Source organism: Eurytemora carolleeae, unplaced genomic scaffold, assembly GCF_000591075.1.
Source record: "Eurytemora carolleeae unplaced genomic scaffold, Eaff_2.0 scaffold1244, whole genome shotgun sequence".
NCBI lineage: Eukaryota > Metazoa > Arthropoda > Copepoda > Calanoida > Temoridae > Eurytemora > Eurytemora carolleeae.
The window spans coordinates 25,714-45,550 of record NW_019397129.1 but is presented as its reverse complement, the minus strand read 5'-3'; the positions used below and the strand labels follow the sequence as shown (position 1 = coordinate 45,550).

Sequence of the window (19,837 nt, the reverse complement as noted above, 5' to 3'; positions counted from 1 at the left end):
GTGCCCGTGTTTGGCATTGATAGTTTACTAGGGATTAAGTTGTACCTGGATTGATACAGGCTTGAGAGACTCTTGGAGTAGTGCATTTACTAAATGTGAAGTCGCCTGATTAACTCTCAATTAATTCTGGGTCTTTTTAATTATGACTCTATAAAAAGTGATTGAAAACAAATCTACTCATTTTAATTTTTCTTTTTACACAACAAAATTTAGTGACAAAAAAAAATTGAAAATAATACCATTTTAAATGGGGAAATGATACCATTTTAGATAGGGGAAATAATACCATTTTAGATGGGGGAAATAATGCCATCTTAGATGGGGAAATAATACCATTTTAGATGGAGAAATAATAGCATTTTAGATGGGAGAAATACTACTATTTTAAATGGGGGAAATAATACCATTTTAGATGGGGAAATAATATCATTTTAGATGGGAGAAATAATACCATTTTAGATGGGGAAATAATACCATTTTAGGTGGGGAAATAATACTATTTTAGACGGGGGAAATAATAACATTTTAGATGGGAAAATAATACCATTTTAGATGCGGAAATAACTCCATTTTAGATGGGGAAATAATACCATTTTACCAGGTGGAAATAATACCATTTTAGATGGGAAAATAATACCACTTTAGATGGGGAAATAATACTATTTTAAATGGGGAAATAATACCATTTTAGATGGGAAATAGTACCATTTTACCAGGTGGAAATAATACCATGTTAGATGGGGGAAATAATACCATTTTAGATGGAGAAATAATACCATTTTAGATGGGGAAATAATACCATTTCAGCAGGTGGAAATAATACCGTTTTAGATGGGGGAAATAATACAATTTTAGATGGGGGAAATAATACCATTCTATATGGGGAAATAATGCCATTTTAGATGGGGAAATTATACCATTTTAGATGGGGGAAATAACACGTGTATGGGGGAAATATTACAATTTTAGACGGGGGAAATAATACCATTCTATATATGGGGGAAAATATTTAAAAGTTGACATTTTAAAATTTTTCAGTCTAGGGAGGACATTTTTCTACCGAAAGGCTAGGCATATGTTTATTTAAGTTCGAATGAACAAGGATTTATCAATTCCTTTAATGAAAGCTATAGCTTAAAATGTCGTCGTTGCCAACCAACATTTAAATTTTCCCGCGCTAATATTGGAGCCTCAGGGTTGTGACGTCACGCAACATTAGTATCATTGAGAAATGATGGCGGCTGCTCGCAGTTAACAACTTAACAAACAAAGTCGACAAGAGAAGAAACGCGGCAAACGCACGCGCCTTTTACCCTCTCGCGGCATAGGAGCAGATTTTTCAAATAATAAACAATCACGAAATCAAACCTTGTCATGATTTAATGATATTGTTTGAAAAACGTTATCCAAAATGCTTTTAAAAAGTTTGTCATCTATGTGTTTAACAATTTCAGCTGTTGCCATGTTTTACTGTTAATTTTATGCCGTGGCATTTCAGACAAATTAGCGATAGAATTTAAATGTCTGAGAAGAGAATATCTCCGCCGGATTCGCCGTTTCACGGCTTTACGGCGGATGAGGTTACAACACCTGGAAATAGTAAGGTGAGAATTCCCTTAATCTGCCGTAGCAGGCCAAGGGACGATTTATTTAGAATTCACTTTTCGTCGACTAAAAGTTACTATAATCAATGTTTTCTAGCTTTTAGTAAACAAATTTTGGATTCAGTCTTAGCAAACGATTTTTAGGACCCCCCGTCCCCTTTATTTTATTTGCACGTGATCATAACTATATTCAACATGAAAATGTGCATTATAAATTTCTGGGCCGAGCGCTTCGGCCTGGACATTTCAGGGGGCTGAGCGCTGCGGATAGGAGAGGCTAGGATGCCGAGCGCTACGGCTAGGGGGCTGAGCGCCGTGGCTAGGACATGGAAGGGAGCCGGCGCTGTGGGAATTTTCCAAACTATGCCAATGTGTTGCATATAAATTATGGACTTAATGATAGGGGGTGGGGGTAGAAGGGGGTCAACAAATTATATATTAGGATATTACCCAAATTTTGTTACCTTCTTTTAATACTGTTCCATTTCATATTTTTTACTGTATAATTGTTTAAATTGGCAATATGTATTATATACATATATATATATATTGCATGGCATTGCAGTGATATTGCAGGCGTATAAAAAATTTATGCTAATGATAGTTCATTCTAGGCCGAGCAGAGCAGTCACCCTTCATACTTAGATTCACCCCCAGACTCACCTTTTCATGGATTCAACAGTTCCGACATACCGCGACCTATCTTTATCAAGACGGAGGTCGTCGACGAGGACGAAAATGATGTTGAGGTGGTCGAGGTGGTTAGGCTGGAAGAGATGAAGGTGATCAAGGAGGAGAGGATGGATGTGGAGAATGACGACGATGAAGAAATGTTTCACGGATTTTCTACAAGTGAAATTCCCCTCCCTATCATTATAAAGGTTAATTAAGAAAATCTTAAATTTTGGTATCTTATTCTTTTCTGTTTTTAGTTTACACCTTTTTTAATACTTTTTAAGAACTTTAATTTCAGAAAATTACATTTGTTAAATCGTAACATGTGATAATTAAACATTTAGAACTCCTTATGCAGGAAGAGCCCGGTGACCTAGTTGTAGAGAGAGCCCTGAATAATTCCCTTGACCGGGACAGAAAATATGGGGAGGACCCAGAGCAGGATAACATAGAGGTCCAGGACAATGTTGAGGTCCAGGACAACGCTGAGGTTCAGGACAATGTTGAGGTTCAGGACAGCGTTGAGATCCAGGAAGATACGGTGGTACAGGAAAGTATGGTGGTGAATAAGACCATCATAGAAGCCAAGGAAAAGCCCATTTCTCCGGCAACGCGAGGGCAAAAGAAAAAAGTTTCGGAATCTGAGAGTGTATCGAGAAGTCCGATAAAAACAAGGAGTCCTAAAAAAGAAAGTTCAGTCGGATCCAAGTCCCCAACCAAAGTGACTTTTCAACTTCCTGATAAAATGGACTTAAGTGTCAATGTAAAAAAGGACCATCATGTCCCTTCTACCACATCACTATCTCAAAATTCGTTAGCCGGCGTTCAAGTTTCTTCTGAAGCAGTCCCAGTTTTAATAGGAGATGTCCAAATCTCACCGGAGGAGGTTCATGTTTCCTCTGTCGGAGGAGTCCAAGTATTTGAACAGGAAGTCCACGTGTCTATCCCTGAGTCCCAAGTCCAGGAGACGAGTATACTTCCTGACCAGCTGAGTCTGGCATACGAGGAGTGTATTGAGGAGACGATCACAACCTCCCAGGAGTCTCACATTGAATCCTCTGGCATAGGACGAACCAATATCATCGTGAGAAATGAGACGGGGTTTTCTGAGGAGAAGATGTTGAAGAATGTTCTAGTTCTTCAGGGTGTAGGGGAAGGGGAGGTGGATGAGGCGGGGATGCAGACCTCAACTATTCATATACAGGTCAGAAACTAGATGGTTTATCAAAAAAAATATTAGACATATTTATTATATAAATAGTTGAACAGATCATAGACAGATAGAAAGTTAGACGGATTGATTGATTGATTGACGGGCAGACGGTAGACAGTTTGACAGGAAGACAAATCGAGACAAACATAGATCGACAGATCGACAAATAAATAGAATGACAGATAGACATATATAGTTAATCATACAGACAACACATGAATAAATGAATGACTGGTTCAGGAAGAGGAGGAGGATGAGGATGGTGAACCCATCCTTGTGATGGTAGATTCGGAGAACCAGAACTCTAATCTTCACAGCGGGAACCTTGTCTTCACGAACCAACAGGTGTGTGCGCCCATCGCCCATCCGGGTGGGGGGGGGGGATGTTTTAAGTTGGCATATTTTCTTCTTATTTTTTCTCAAAAATGCGGCACACAAAATTTCTTAAATGAATGGGTCTCAGTTCTCTAAATAATAAAAAAATCGTTTTTTAAAAAACATAATTGTTCGCATTGAATATGCTTAAAATGTTCAGGTTGTAACAAGAAGATCTCCAATGAAAGAAAGCAAACGGGAAGATTTTGAACGAATCACAATTATTCAAACTGGTAATATACACATCCTTATATATTCTCATCCATATCCATTCTCATCCTTATCCATTCTCATCCTTATCGATTTTAATCCTTTTCCATTCTCATCCTTATCCATTCTCATCTTTTACCATTCTCATCCTTATCGATTCTTATCCTTATCCATTCTCATCCTAAAACTACTTGTCTCAATCACGTTATTAATCATCTTCATTCATCCTCATTCATGTTTTTCCTTATCTTACTTCATCGATTCTCATTATTAAAGGACTGTAGACGTAATTTCAAATGACAATTGATTTGATGAGTTGTATGGACGGTTCACAACGGTATTCTGTGTTATAAGATAAGTTTTCCTATTTTTCTCGCAGCAAAAATGCGCTGCGTAGAGAAACCACAACTGAAAATTTAATCTAAAGAGTAAATCATGTAATTTTATCTTTGTTCAGACAAAGCTTTAAAGGGCATATTTGTGAATCGGACTTCCTATTCTAAAATAAGGAGACTACTACCTACTCCTCCTTACCTTGTTTCATACATTCCGTTTCTTTTCTATTCGCATCCCCATACTCATTCTTATCAATATTACATAGTCATCCTTTCTCTTCCTAAATCATCCTTATTCATCCTAAATCATCCTTATTCATCCTAAATCATCCTTATTTGTCCTAAATCATCCTTATTCATCCTTTCTAGTCCTGAATAATCCTTTTTAGTCTTGAGTCACCCTTTCTCGTCATAAATGATCCTTACTTGTATTAATCCATCAATTTCGTTTTCAACTTAATCATAATTTCCTTCTCCTTTATAGATATTTTTCCTCATTCATTAAAAAAATGTATTATCAATACAATCCATAGACCTTTCTTATCTTATCAAATTCATCCTCAATCCTCATTCTCATTCTTACTGATCCATACTCAATCCTCAATCCTCAATCCTCATTCTCATTCTCACCTATCAATACTCGATCCTCAATCCTCATTCTCACTCTCAACGATTCATTCTCAATCCTAAATTGCACCGATTCATATTATATCTTCAATCGCCAATTCTTACTCTCACCGATCAATCCTTAATCCTCATTCTCATTCCCACAGATCTATACCCAATCTTCAATTTTCAATCCTCAATCCTCATTCTCCTCCTTACTGATCCATACTTAATCCTCATTCTCATTCTCACCTTTTTATAATCATTCCCAATTCTTCAATCCTCATATGCACCGATATTCCCAATTCTTCAATCCTCATATGCACCGATTCACATTCAATCATCATCCTCATTCTCACATATCCATACTTAATCCTTAATCCTCATTGTCTCCCACACATCCACAATCCTCAATCTAAGATAATTTTAGATAATGACGCGCAGACTGTTAAAGCAATTAACACTGAAGAGATAAATACAACTGACAGGTATTCTTGATTTTTTATCCCCTGAAAAAAAATCTTGTTGATTTGATTTGACTGTATATAAAAATAAGAATTAATGATGATAATTGGATGAAATTATTATAAACTATGAAAATTACGAAAATGGTAATGGTGATAATGATGATAATGATAATAACGCTATGATGATAATGGTGATAATGGTGATGATGAAAATGATGATAATGACGATAATGATGATAATGATGATAATGATTATAATGATGATAATGATGATAATGATGATAATGATAATAATGATGATAATGATGATAATGATGATAATGATGATAATGATGATAATGATGATAATGATGATAATGATGATAATGATAATAATGATGATAATGATGATAATGATGATAATGATGATAATGATGATAATGATGATAATGATGATAATGATGATAATGATGATAATGATGATAATGATGATAATTAAATTTGTATTTTAAGGCTACCGAGAAATATTCAGATCATAGAACAACATGGCATTGGAACAGAGATGCTGTTAGTGGACAAGGTTAGAATTTAGAGTTTTAAGTGACCAAATGATTCGACGGTTAGATGGTTATTGGTTAGTTTTATAGACGATCGATGCATAGGTGGTTAAATGGCTATCATCCAGTCCATCCTCATCCATTCCATCCTCATCTAATCCATCCTAATCCAATTCATCCTCATCCAATCCATCCTTATCCAATCCATCCTCATCCATTCAATCCTCATCGAAGCTATCCACATACATTCCATCCTCATTCAATCCATCCTCATCCAATCCATCCTTATCCAATCCATCCCTATCCAATCCATCCTCATCCAATCCATCCTCATCCGATCCATCCTCATTCAATCCATCTCTCCCAATCTAACCAATGATGATGAAATACTAATTCAGGATTCTGATACTGATTCTGATATGGAGGACAGAGAGTTTACTGTTATAGTTGATGAAGAACCAAGGTAGTGTTATATTTAGGAATTCATGGCGCTTCCATTACCTTGAACTCACGAATTCTTTAGTTTTGGACTCAAAATATATAAAATTAAAACCAGCATATGCAATAAGTAAAATAAAAAATCTTCTAATAAACTTTGATCTTTAATTAACATAAAAGTTATTGGCAATACATTGGCATGCGAGGTCGGGCCGAAAATTGCCTCGAGGCCGGAACTTTAGTAGGCCATAACTCAGCAGTCAACTTGACCATAATTCACAGGAGCCTAACATTTTGGATTTAATGTTTTCTCATTACATGCTGGCTGTGTGCAAAATTTAAAGAAAATCCATGACATTGACTTCCATAGGGTGGCTGACTTGATAAAGATTTTAAAGAATGACCCTTACCTTAAACTCGCGCATTCTTTAGTTTTTATGAATGTTGTTGTGTAGTGATGAAGAGATGGACGGGATGGACGAGGACGAGATGGTCCTGGACCGGATCCCCCTGGCTGGGAAGAACACCTTCGAGGGGGAGACGATCGAGGATTTACTGGCACAGTTCGAGACAGAATCAAAGAGTAGAGCTGTCTCCTGTCCTAACTGCAAGGAATATTGTCCAAAAAAATAATGATAAAAACAACAAAAAACTTAATAACAATTTCGACCAAGCTAAAAATTCAGCTTATCAAAGCAGTAACAGAGAAAGCTTTGGACAGGGATTTTACAACAACAATTCTACCTTTTTTATTCCTGTAAGAGGTTTTTTTGGTGTGCGGTGTTTTTGTTCTTTTTACAATTTGTTCTTTTCATCTTAAATACTTATCGTACAGTTAAAAGCATATATCCGTCATTTTGAATTCACAAAAAAAAACAATACTAGTAATCATTATTGTTTTTTGACAAAAAAATTAACCAGAAATGTTTTGTATCAACACATTTCCTTAATGTCCATGTTTCAAACAGAAGTACACTCTGTGAACTCTGTAATACTCAATGCTGTACTTCTACAAACCTCAGGTACATACTTGGAACTTTTATCTAATGTTGGATCTTTTGTCTTGTTAATCTTGGGATCAAGTATTGCTATTAATATTATGCAGATATAAGGATTAATTTAATAGGGATCAAGCATTGATCCTCAAATTTAAAAGTGGCCATTTGTCGGAAACAAAATAGTTTTGATTTAATATTTAATCAGTTGGTTCAAAATGTTTTGGGATTTTAGCTTTTGTTTTGATGTATTTATTGTGATAAATGATGTACCAACTTTATTTTCAGGAATCACAAGAACCTAGATTGTGATTTATCAAAAAGAAAACGAAATATTGATCTTATTGCCCAGGAAACCGCATTGTTAGGTTAATATTTACTTTTTTATTTATTTAATATTTAAAGGGTCTGTAAACACAATTTCATGTGACCTTCGTTTGAAGTGACATGACTGATTCACAATTAATCTTCCACATTATCGCTCAAATTGAGGTTTCAAGGGTACCGTTGTGAATTGAGCATGTCCTTTTTATGAAAATGAAGGGTAACTTGAAATTACGCTCACAGTCCCTTTTATCAAATTTATTTAGGAGTTAATCAGTTAGCACCCCACTGCTTAAAAATGAAATATTTTTAAAGGTTTCTTGTCGCTAAATGAAATGTGTACAAAATATTTTTTAAATCTTTATTACGGGCCAAATTCAATTATTTTGATTTTAAACCATATATCAACAATCAACAAAATATCATTAAATTTTTGTCCTAATTTGTATCTGTCAAATTGTATCAATCAAACACCCAGACAATCATACAGATAAAAAGAAGACATATATATATATATATATATATATATATATATACGTATCTAGGACGTAAACCAATTGAAGCTGAGAAGTATTATAATATGCCCCTGGACTCAAGTGATGAGGAACCTGATATTTCTCCCAGGAAACCTGTCAGGTCCCGAACTAATCAAATTCATTGAATGAAATCGGTGACGAAATTTAAGAGGGTATTTCCTGGATCTTTTTGAAGAGTTCTAATGTCAATATTGTTCTTATTTTTAATTCTACAGAGGTTAACGTCCTTAATTCCTATCTAGTTTGGTTCAACCCTCCACACACTAAATTTTTATTATGTTACAGGGGGACCCACAAAGTATGAGCCTTTTATGATTATTTAAAACCCTATTAATATACTTATAACGGACATAATATAATCATTAATCATGAAAAGTTGGTTTTATATGGAACAGTAAAGAAAAAAAACGAAAGGAAAAAGTGTACATCTACAGAACTTAAAATGTGAGGGAAAAGAAAAATTTCGTACAGTTGTTTCTGAATTCTCGTTAACACAGATGAACAATCACATTGTACAACAGGGTTACCCACAACAAATGAGACAGTACAACATAATTTTTCTTGCGTTGCTGGATTTTTTAACTTGATTCCTTATTATTTATAGACTTTATATTAGATAAATGAACAAATCCAACCTTACCCCTTTTAATTTTTCACGAACACTCCCTTGAATTCTAATTTACTGTTTACATAGATCTGTGAATGACCAGAAGTATGAGTGTGGAATGTGTGGACAATATGTAAAAATATTAAATAGTCACATGAAATATGTTCATGGTATAGAGAACACTGGACTCTCAACCAAATACAAGTAAGTTATTTCCCCCCCCCCCCCCTTCAAATTAAACAGCCATAAAGATGTTAGGTTAGAAGAGGGGAGGGGGTGCAGGGTCCACTGCACAATCACATTTAGCAAAAAATTGCCCTTAAAGAAAGCAAATATACTTTTCGCAAAAATGTTCCTTCTTCTGAATAATTAGTTTTAGCTTACAAGTACCATGTACAGTGTGGCCAAAATGTACGGATTTTTTTTTTCAAATTGTACGGATTTTTTTACCTGGAAATACACCTATTTTTAACTCATTTCATTAAATTTTAACTGAAAATTTTCAAAAAAATGTCTCGTAAAAATGAAGTTAGTTTAATTTTTTTTCTGCATTTTAAATAATATTAGGTTGACTGTTGTTTCAACTGACGATGAAAATACATTCATAATTTATTCTAGAAAAGTGATTAGTGTGTTGCCATCTATTGTACTTGACAAACCTATTTGCAGTACATAATTCTCCAATTGCGTTGTACTTTAGGTGTACTATATGCGGTGTCTTGTCTCAAATCTAAATAAACATAATGCATAAACAAACAGTACATGATTCTTCCTTTGTGTTGTATTTTTCAGGTGTACTGAATGCGGTGTACTTGTCACACATCTAAATAAGCATAATGCATAAACAAACAGTACATGATTCTTCCATTGTGTTGTACTTTAGGTGTACTGAATGCGGTGTACTTGTTTCAAATCTAAATAAACATAATTCAAAAACAGACAGTACACGATTTTTCCATTGTGTTGTACTTGAGGTGTACTGAATGCGGTTTACTTTTCACACATCTAAATAAACATAATGCATAAACAAACTACACGATTTTTCCCAATTGTGTTGTACTTGAGGTGTACTGAATGCGGTGTACTTTTCACACATCTAAATAAACATAATGCTTAAACAAACAGTACACGATTTTTCCCTATTGTGTTGTACTTTAGGTGTACTGAATGCTGTGTACTTTTCACACATCTAAATAAGCATAATGCATAAACAAACATTACATGATTCTTCCATTGTGTTGTACTTTAGGTGTACTGAATGCGGTGTACTTGTCACAAATCTAAGTAAACATAAAGAATACAGGCATAATCCTTCGAACAGAGTAGTGGCACCAGATACAGACCTAGAGGTTGTAAGGTCAGTTCACGTTTTTACCACGTGCAACTAGATATTCTAAGCTGATTTAATATTTTAGGTTATTTTGTTAAAAAAAAGGGAAGACACTAGACAACCAATGAACTATTGTTCTTTGGTCTGTCAACGTTACATACACTGTTTAGTGTTTGTTTAGTGTGCCTTATTCTTTCAAGTTCTCTTATTTCATTTCAAATTTGCATTAAACATGCGATAGTGAAAATATCGTTAGTCAATAACAATATGATCGACTATGTAAAAAGCAATAGCTTCAGAAATCGATTATTCCTAAGATTTAAATGAAGGAAATGTTTCTATCTAGATTTAAGTAATTCTGATTTCTAGATGTAAGCAGCCGACACGTAACATGTTCTTTAATAATTCTGATATCTAGATGTAAGCAGCCGACATGTGACCTGTTCTTTTAATAATTCTGATATCTAGATGTAAGCAGCCGACATGCGACATGTTCTTTAATAATTCTGATGAGTTGATAGAACATCAGAAAAGAGAACATTCTGACCAGGTAAGGGTATATTCCTAGAGAACGATTTTTGGACCCCCCCCAGCCCCCCCCCCTCCTATCAATTTTGTACATGGGTCTGACAGGCAGTTTCTTAACTCAACCTAACCTGTGGCCGCAGCGCTCGGCCCCCTAGCCTGTCCTAGCCGCAGCGTTCGGCCCAGAAAGTGTCTTAACTAACCTAACCCGTGGCCGCAGCGCTCGGCCCCCTAGCCCATCCTAGCCGCAGCGCTCGGCCCAGAAAGTGTCTTAAGCTAACCTAACCCTAAATAACAAAAAAAAAATAATAATAAATTTGCTGAAAAATAAATGGTCATGTACAAAATTGATAGGAGGGGGGGGGGCTGGGTTTGGTCCAAAAATCGTTAACTAGGACAGACCCCAGGTAAGAAATATAATAAATGTTTGTTTAGGTTGTGGTATGGGAGGTTAAATAATTATGTTCAGGATAAACTAGCGTGTGGTATGGGAGGATAAATGTTCATGTTTAGATTAGACTAGCGTGTGGTATGTGAGAATGAATGTTTATTTTAGGATGAACTAGTGTGTAGTATGGGAGGATAAATATTTATGTTTAGTTAAGACAAGCTTGTGGTATTGGAGGATAAATTTTTATGTTTAGGTTGACAAGTGTGTGGTATGGAAGAATAAATGTCCATGTTCATGTTAGACTAACGTGTGGTATGGGAGGATAAATGTCTGTTAGGTTAGACTAGCGTGTGGTATGCGAGGATTAATGTTTATGTTTAGGCTAATCTAGCGTGCGGCATGGGAGGATAAATTTTTATGTTAAGGTTAGACTAGCGTGTGGTATGGGTGGGTAAATGTTTTATGTTCAGGTTAGACTAGCTTGTGGTATGGGAGAATAAATGTCTATGTTTAGGTTAGACTAGTGTGTGTTATGGGAGAATAAATGCCTGTATTTAGGTTAGACTAGCGTGTGATATGGGAGGATCAATGTTTATGTTTAGGTTAGACTAGCGTGTGGTATGGGAGGATGTAACTCTGTATTTGATAGCAGAGGAGCCCTCAGAAAACACAGGTAATTTACTTCATTATGATGAGATGGATGTAAAGTTTGTTCCTAAGGCTTAAAGTCTGGTTTAATTTGATAAAGTGAGAAAAAAAATAGCATAAAGAATTTACCCCCCCCCTCCCAAAATCATTTTTCTCTGAATTTTGGAAGCTTATTTTAAAGCAGTTTAGAGGCGCACCAGGGGGGGGGGTTGCATCTTAATTTTTAAAGTCTACTTCCCGTTTTACTTCATTCTGATATCGATATGATCTTATGATATTATCTGATTAAAGGAATTCTGAACATCCCGAGTTGTTAGTTTATGAATGGTAAAGAGATAGTTGAACTAGGTTCAACATGTTTAACTACTGGTTTACCACGTTGCTGCTGCAATATCATTGGTTGAAAATTAACTTGCTAGATTTTTTGACCGACTAAATTGGCTATTGAGGTATTGCATGATTTATTTTTCAAATGGTTGGCCTCAGTTCATACAATTCATACATTCAGACAATTTTAACTTTTTAACTTTTATAATGCTAGCTTCCATTATTCCATCTGATGTGACACCTGTTGTAGATCTGAGGCCCATCCTGAGCTCGAAGAGTTTAAACCTGTAGACTTGGAACCAGACGACCCAGACAGAGACGTAGACCTCACGGTAACCATTTATTTTATTCATTCATTTCTGCATTGATCATTGACGAATCAATTGTATTTTTTTATACAAAGAAAATAAAAAATACGTTGCTTGTTAAGTTGTTTCTTTGGCTGATTTGATTGAGTTTCCATTTTTTACTTAACTAATTGTTATAATTCAATATGTGAATAAATAATTGATTGATAAAATGATGGACTGATTATTTGATTGTCAAATTGATTTACTGGTCGGCTTATTGATTGGTTCTCTAGGTTGCCTGTCCTGTCTGTGAACGGAAGTTTAAACACAAAAATACATGTACTGTACATATAAAGGTAATTTAATACATGTAATGTACAGTGTAAATCAGGGTGACCCAAATCACCCTGAAAAATGATAGCACACAGGCTCAAGTGCTTCCATACACATTTAAATGTTTCTAAAAGAAATTTCCGATGTCTTGAAAGCAAATAACAGCCGTACATGTAGAATTGAAACATTGCTGAATGTTCTGTTTATTAAATATCTATTGTTAAACTGTACACGTGTACTCGCCAAGAACAAGTTATCAAATTAGACCTCTTGTTATTGAACTGCTACATGAGAAACAAAAATGGTACAAAATGGCGTAAAATCCATATATGTAGGAATAATGAAAATATTTATTTACTATCTACCTGATTGATCCCCTAGCTCAGATCTATTTTCCTGAAAGACCCCCCTTGCTTTTAACTATTTACCTAATTGACCCCTAGCTATGAACTGTCTACCTGATTGACCTTCTAGCATTTAAATATCTACCTGGTCGACCACTTAGCCATTAACTGTTACCATAAAGACCTCCAAGCTCTGAACAACCTTGTATTATGTATACCTTCTTATTAGTAGGTAAAAAGTTCAGAAGAGGAGATGTTACATATAGATGCTGTAACATTACCATTTATCTATATTTTTAATTCTCTCATTATTTAGGTCCACCATCTGGGTTGGTCTAAAAGAAAGATGTTTGAGTGTCCAGATTGTATGAAAGGATTTGAAAATAAAAAGAATCTAGATCTTCACAGGAATATTTAAACCTTCAGATCAAAACAATTAAAACAATGATAATATTTTTTTATTTCGGTGATGACTAACTTTATCTTGCAGAAAGCTTTCAAACCAGATTTAAATACTATCTGTTATTCTAGTGTTGTTAATAGTTTGGGGCTGAAACCCAAAGGAGATACGCGCATGCCGCGTTGAATTATAAGACAGAGAGAGAGCCGGATGCTCTTATTTCTAGACGCGGTTCAAACATGAGCCGCGGTTCAAACATGGTTGCTCTAGCTGAAAATTTTAATAAGTGTCTCGAAATTTGAGCCAGCGCTCAATTGAAACCGGTTTTTTGCGGTTCAGCGACGGGGTTTAAATTCTATTTTGGCCTCTGGGTGATTAAACTATTGGACAACATCACCCTTAGTTTTCTCAAATCTGGTCTGAAGGTTTATATTTGTTCAGAGAAGCGATTCATCTTGGAATTCGAACTATTTGTCCTCTATGTGATAAACCAGTCACAAGATTAGGTAATTTATTCTACCAGGCTTTCAGGGGCGCGAATATAGCAACAAGTTTAGCTGTTCAGCGTTGCTTATCAAGCTGCTATTTTTCTTTTTAAATTAACGCATTTAAAAATATGATAAATTTCGACATTTTTTCTGGGCCATTTTTATTATGTTTTCAAAGGGTCATGGGATTTGTTAAAACAATTCGTTTATTGGATACAAACAAACATACAGACAAGCAAAGTATTTATATACATCTAGTATTCTTTTCTTGAAAACTCTACCCATATATGATGTAAGCATTTTTTGCTTTTTGATTTTGTAACAAAAAGTTTGAAATTTCAAACTTTGTCTTATTGAATTATTGTAACAAAAAGTTTGAATTAAAAAATTTACTGTTTTTTTCTTGTTTCATTACATTTAAAAAAAAAAGTTTCATAATTATTATGAATTTTTCAATGGTTTTAAAAGTTTAATTGGTTTAATCCTGATAAGAAATAACCTTACATGAATTCGATGGTGTTGATTTTGGAAAATATGTATTATTCTTTTATAACTAATGTCAAACAAAGTTGTATGGGTCTCATTGTAAATATAATATACTAGCTGAAGTGCCCGGTTAACAGTAACTATTTTTGAGTTTTATTATATAGATATATATATATTATACTCGCTTGGGAACACAACGCTGCCAGGTTACTAAAAGTTACTCCCGTTGTTTACCCGCACTTGAACGATTTTACCGGGAAACTGAATTAAAGTCACCCACTTAACTTAGAATCTCAAAACCAAGCTAAGAACATTTCGGTGGGCCTCCTGAGTTCCCCAACCAAAATTTGTGTCAAATCGGTCCAGGGGCTCCTGAGTTATGATAGGACAAACAAACAGACAGAAAAACAAGATTATGACTATATATATAGATACAATACAGTATATATATATATTATATACAGTGATACCCATAACATACTGGAATCGGTAAATTGTTTTACTCAAGCATGATTTACAGTCCGATGAAAATCAAACACATCTATTGTACAATATACATATACCTATTTCACTTAATTAGTTGATTTTCAATTTACTGGTAAAGCTATTTGCGTTTTAACAACTAAATCAACTTAAAATAAGATTGCTTGTGTCGTGGACAAATTTTATCCTTTTCTAACTTATAAAACCATGTTTAGACCTGCATGTTCGCATGGTTCACACTGAGCTGCCTGAATGGCCTTGTCCGGACTGTAGAAAGAAGTTTAAGCGCAAGTTTGATCTCAACCGACATCGTGTCACCGTCCATCTTGGAGTGCGCAACTTTCCCTGCGATTTATGCGGGAAACGGTTTGCGGACATGAAGGATATGACGCGGCATAAAAACGCAGTTCACTACGGGATGAAGATCAAATGGAACTCGAAGAAGCACAAGGAGGAGAGGAAGAAGAAGAGGGAGCTGATGGTAAAAAAGTATAAGATGGGGGGAGGGATTCAACGGGATCAACAGGAGAGATTGAAGAATGTAAACTTTCCAGTCGAGTTTATAGATACAGGTGACATTTTTATTCATTTTTAGTTTTGACAAACATTTATTTTTATGAAATTCATACTTTTCTCTGTTATTTTTTTATTTGTTGGGGTTTAATCATTGTAATGCTTTTATACACCGATCCAATCCTCAACTAACTTGATTAAAGTATGACGTAGGACAAACTAAAAGCTTTACCTTTTCAACCTTTCTAATATTTTAAAAACAAAAAGAACGAATTTAAATACAAATGTTTTATTTGTTCTTCAGGAGCAGGAGGGCGTATTTCAGAAGAGGACGCGTCTATAGATGCCTCATCAGTCATACTTGATCCGGTACATAGTAGATACAGTACACTGTACACTTGTACATATCACAGCACTCTTATACACAGAATATGTATATTATATCCGGTGTATAGTAGATATAGTACACAGTACACTGTAGTACTTGTACGGTACTACACAGCACGCTTTTACGTAGCATATGTATACTTGAATCGGTACAAAGTGGATACATTACTCGTGTACAGTGTACAGTGTACAGTGTACACTGTACACTATTACACAGAATATGTATGGATATTTTTCCGTTACATAATTGATTTCAATTATCCAGTACTTAGTTTTAACAGTCTACAATACACATCAGTCCAATGGTTCCATGCTCTGAATCGTATTTACAGTTTACATATTTGCTTCATTTTAAATTTTGGAATATAAGATCTCATCAAAATGATTAAATTTTATTGTTACATATTTAGGTTCTTCAGTCCCAGCTAGGAACTGTTCAGTTAATCCAAGCAGATACGGACAACTCAGGCAGCCTTAGGTATTTTTAAGAGTGTAGGGAACTAGACGCAGGTTAGGGAACTAGGCACAGGTTAGGGAACTAGGGACAGGGTAGGGAACTAGGGACATGGTAGGGAACTAGGGACAGGGTAGGGAACTAGGGACATGGTAGGGAACTAGGGACAGGGTAGGGAACTAGGGACATGGTAGGGAACTAGGGACAGGGTAGGGAACTAGGGACATGGTAGGGAACTAGGNCTTGAACTCAAACTTTCTTATATTTTTATTTATGCATGTCGATGTCGTAGAGCTTTCATATTTAATTTTTGAATTGTGCTGGATCAACTAATCACAGGCTGCAAAGATATTAGGAAAAGAAAACCAGATTTAAAAGCAAGTGATCAGTTCCGTCATCTTATTGTTTTTCAGGTTTGTAGTGCTCCAAGAGGAGATGGATGACAACGGTATAGAGATAGAAGAAGAGGAAGAAGAGGAGGAGGAGGGGGAAGAAACTCATCATATCATTCTTGAACCTGAAGATTAGAAAACTAATTAAACCTGAAAATTAGAATCTAATCGAATCTAAAGATTAGATAAAACAAGCGAACTTGAAAATTAGAAAAATTATGCCATTTTCACTCAGGCCACTGAAAACCCAACTTAAATCTTAAGTGTACTGTGGGGCATTTCGGTGATGCTCCGACTACATCCGATGTCGTAGTTAGTGTTATTTGTCTAAAAAGAAGACTGATTGTTTTTTAAAAAGATATTTTTTTTTGTTGTTTCACAATTAAGTTCGTTTTTAAAAAAAAGTCTCCAATTACATCCGATGTCTCAGTAATTGTTTTTGATCCAAAAAGATTGTCCATATTTTAAAAATCTTATCTCACAATACAGATTTTATTTTTAAAATGACAAATTCTATTAAAGTCCTCGAGGGTATTGTAATATATTAAAAATATTGTTTATAGAAAAAACTATTAGTATTGTGCGCAATTCAAAATTATAAAAAAAAAATTTTGAAAAAGTGATTATTTTAATATTTGTCCTATTTTCCTTTTGTATTGTTCTTGTTGGCATTTTACATTTATTTCAGTTTTAAAAACAGATGAAAATCAATAATATATTAAGTTCTTATGTAAATACTTCTTTTCGAATCGGAATACATATTTTTCAATTTTTGAGGATTGATCTGAGGTGGTACAAATATTCTTTTACAGTGTTTGAAGTTTGAACTATTTGTTCTTTAGTTAATCGTTATTTAAGGAAACAGACAGAGTTCTGTACATTCTTCTCTGAAGACCAGAATAAAAGAATTTCCTCATGCCAAGGTTCTCATCCTTTGTGGGTAACCCTGTATATAAGATTAACAATATAAGCTACACAACAAACGATCACTTTTTGTCCTCTAAACAACACAAATGAATTGACTCGTGTGAGATTTGAAGACTGCCTGATATCTGGAGCATGTAAAGTCCAGAATTATTTACAACCTCGACATCGGCACATAAAGTTGGTAAACATGTTTCCTGGGCTATGAGTCTATCAGAACCCGATTCATGTTTCATCTTGGAGAATGGAACACTTAAAAAAGATAATTTCGAAGGACAAGGATTTCGAGGTGGCTCAGACGAGAAAGAGGGGAATGTGGCTCGGACAAGAAATTGTTAAGGCTGGCATTCCTCCCCTCCACAAGCCTTTTTCCTGCCATTTCCAAACTGTCATTTGTCTTTTTTAGCATTTAAAATTGCCATATATACATATATATATATATAATGTAAAGTTCTGATTAACTGTCAATTAATTCCGGGTCTCGTGATTATGAAAGCGGTATGAGCAGTTCGAGCACAATAGCATATGTGCGTATAGGATGGGCACGTTGAAAACAACATATACGTTCTTCCGACCTACTTCAAGCGGTCGCTTGGACTCCTTGGACACGTTAGTAGGTCTAATGGGCCTTTTTCGTAGGTCGGATGGGTATTTTTCAACCGAACTACGAAAACTGCCCACCCAACCTACAAAAAGTACCCATCCGATCTACAGTGAAACCCTTAATAACGAATACATACAGAGCGTCCCATATCATATTAGATTATCTTCAATCTTTAACACCAAAATAAATCCTTAATACTCGAAAAACTTATCGTTTTTTGCAAGAAAATTCTTATATAAGCCTTATTTTATTTTTCAAACTGATTCATTCTAATTAAATTTTCTGATTAGTCCCGAAAATCGTAATTTAGACTATGAAAATCAATAATATATTTAGCTCTTATGTAAATACTTCTTTTCGAATCGGAATACATATTTTTCAATTTTTGAGGATTGATCTGCCCACCCAACCTACAAAAAGTACCCATCCGATCTACAGTGAAACCCTTAATAACGAATACATAGAAAGAATTCATCAAATGTCGTATTCTTCACTTTCTGATAATGGAATGTTGCAGATTTAGTTTTTTAATTAAATGATTATATGGAACTCTTTAAAACTGTTCCCGCATATTCATGGCTATTTATTTATTTTCGTAAATACTGAAATTTACGTAATATGGTATAAAACTCATTGAAAAATTGTCAAGACGACATTTGATAAATTCTTCCGATGTACTCGTTATTAAGGGTTTCACTGTACGAAAAATGCCCATCCGACCTACAAAAAGTGCCCATCTGACCTACAAAATTGAGTGGCCGTCCGACAGCTACAATTAATTATTTCTATAACCATAGATCGAAAGATACACCATCGACAATTGGAATCTTGTAGAACTTTTAATATAATTATAATATGTACTGGATCACTTTTAAGTGCAGGGCAGATCTAGGATTTGAATAATTCCTTTTTTTTTATAAATTTTTCCTTCCTTCATGAAAGTATTTTTAAAGTAGATTCTTTTTCTTAGTTTTATTTCAAGGTAGATTCTCCCACTGATAAAGCCGAATTTGAATGCCGCAACACACGTTTATTTCTATATAAATCCAGAAATTTCGCAGGCGTTTAAAATGTATTTGGAAATTAATGCAAATAACTTCTTTTACATTGATTTTAAGGAACTAAATCAGTTCTAGGAGAACTTTACTCCATTATAATGAATTTTATTCCGTGCAATTTTTTTGCCTCTTTGATAAGTCTTAACTAAAGTAAATTAGTTAAAAGAATTTTCTGGAAAATTTATACGTACATAGCATTTATGTTTTATGTATAATGTATACAGTTACTTCTGTGCCTGCAGTTTCCGGCCCCCTCACCTGTTGTGGCCACGGTGCTTGGCACCTTACCCTGCTGGCTCTGTACTTTGCAAATTTCGTAATCTCCAGCCTCTCCTGCTATCAATTTTGTTTATGGAGCTGATATGGGGTCTGTCCTAGTGAACGATTTTTGGACCCCCCCAAAGCCCCCCCTCCTACCAATTTTGTACATGACCAAATTAGCATTTATTTAGTATTATTTAGGGTTAGGTTAGGTTAAGACACTTTCTGGGCAGAGCGCTGCGGCTAGGACAGGCTAGGGGGCCGAGCGCTGCGGCCAC

At 35.0% G+C, this 19,837-nt stretch overlaps 1 protein-coding gene across 2 annotated transcripts; it reads left to right on the top strand.

The window, feature by feature from the left end:
* The first annotated feature begins 1,408 nt into the window (after nucleotides 1-1,408).
* On the top strand, nucleotides 1,409-17,483 carry LOC111712173 (zinc finger Y-chromosomal protein 1). Of its 2 annotated transcripts, none has more exons than XM_023486719.1 (24): nucleotides 1,409-1,604; nucleotides 2,219-2,485; nucleotides 2,638-3,483; nucleotides 3,733-3,837; nucleotides 4,028-4,100; nucleotides 5,449-5,506; nucleotides 5,978-6,044; nucleotides 6,420-6,484; nucleotides 6,915-7,071; nucleotides 7,381-7,481; nucleotides 7,743-7,822; nucleotides 8,324-8,414; nucleotides 9,009-9,125; nucleotides 10,171-10,278; nucleotides 10,720-10,801; nucleotides 11,770-11,840; nucleotides 12,393-12,474; nucleotides 12,726-12,788; nucleotides 13,426-13,514; nucleotides 13,948-14,015; nucleotides 15,182-15,538; nucleotides 15,784-15,848; nucleotides 16,277-16,344; nucleotides 16,734-17,483. In XM_023486719.1, exons 1-24 carry the CDS (start codon nucleotides 1,521-1,523, stop codon nucleotides 16,846-16,848), a joined length of 3,279 nt encoding a protein of 1,092 aa, XP_023342487.1. In that variant the 5' UTR covers nucleotides 1,409-1,520; the 3' UTR covers nucleotides 16,849-17,483. The 2 variants fall into 2 exon arrangements, with proteins under 2 accessions (XP_023342487.1, XP_023342486.1); XM_023486718.1 differs by having other exon boundaries at nucleotides 1,410-1,604; nucleotides 13,426-13,517; nucleotides 13,951-14,015.
* Nucleotides 17,484-19,837: the final 2,354 nt, after the last annotated feature.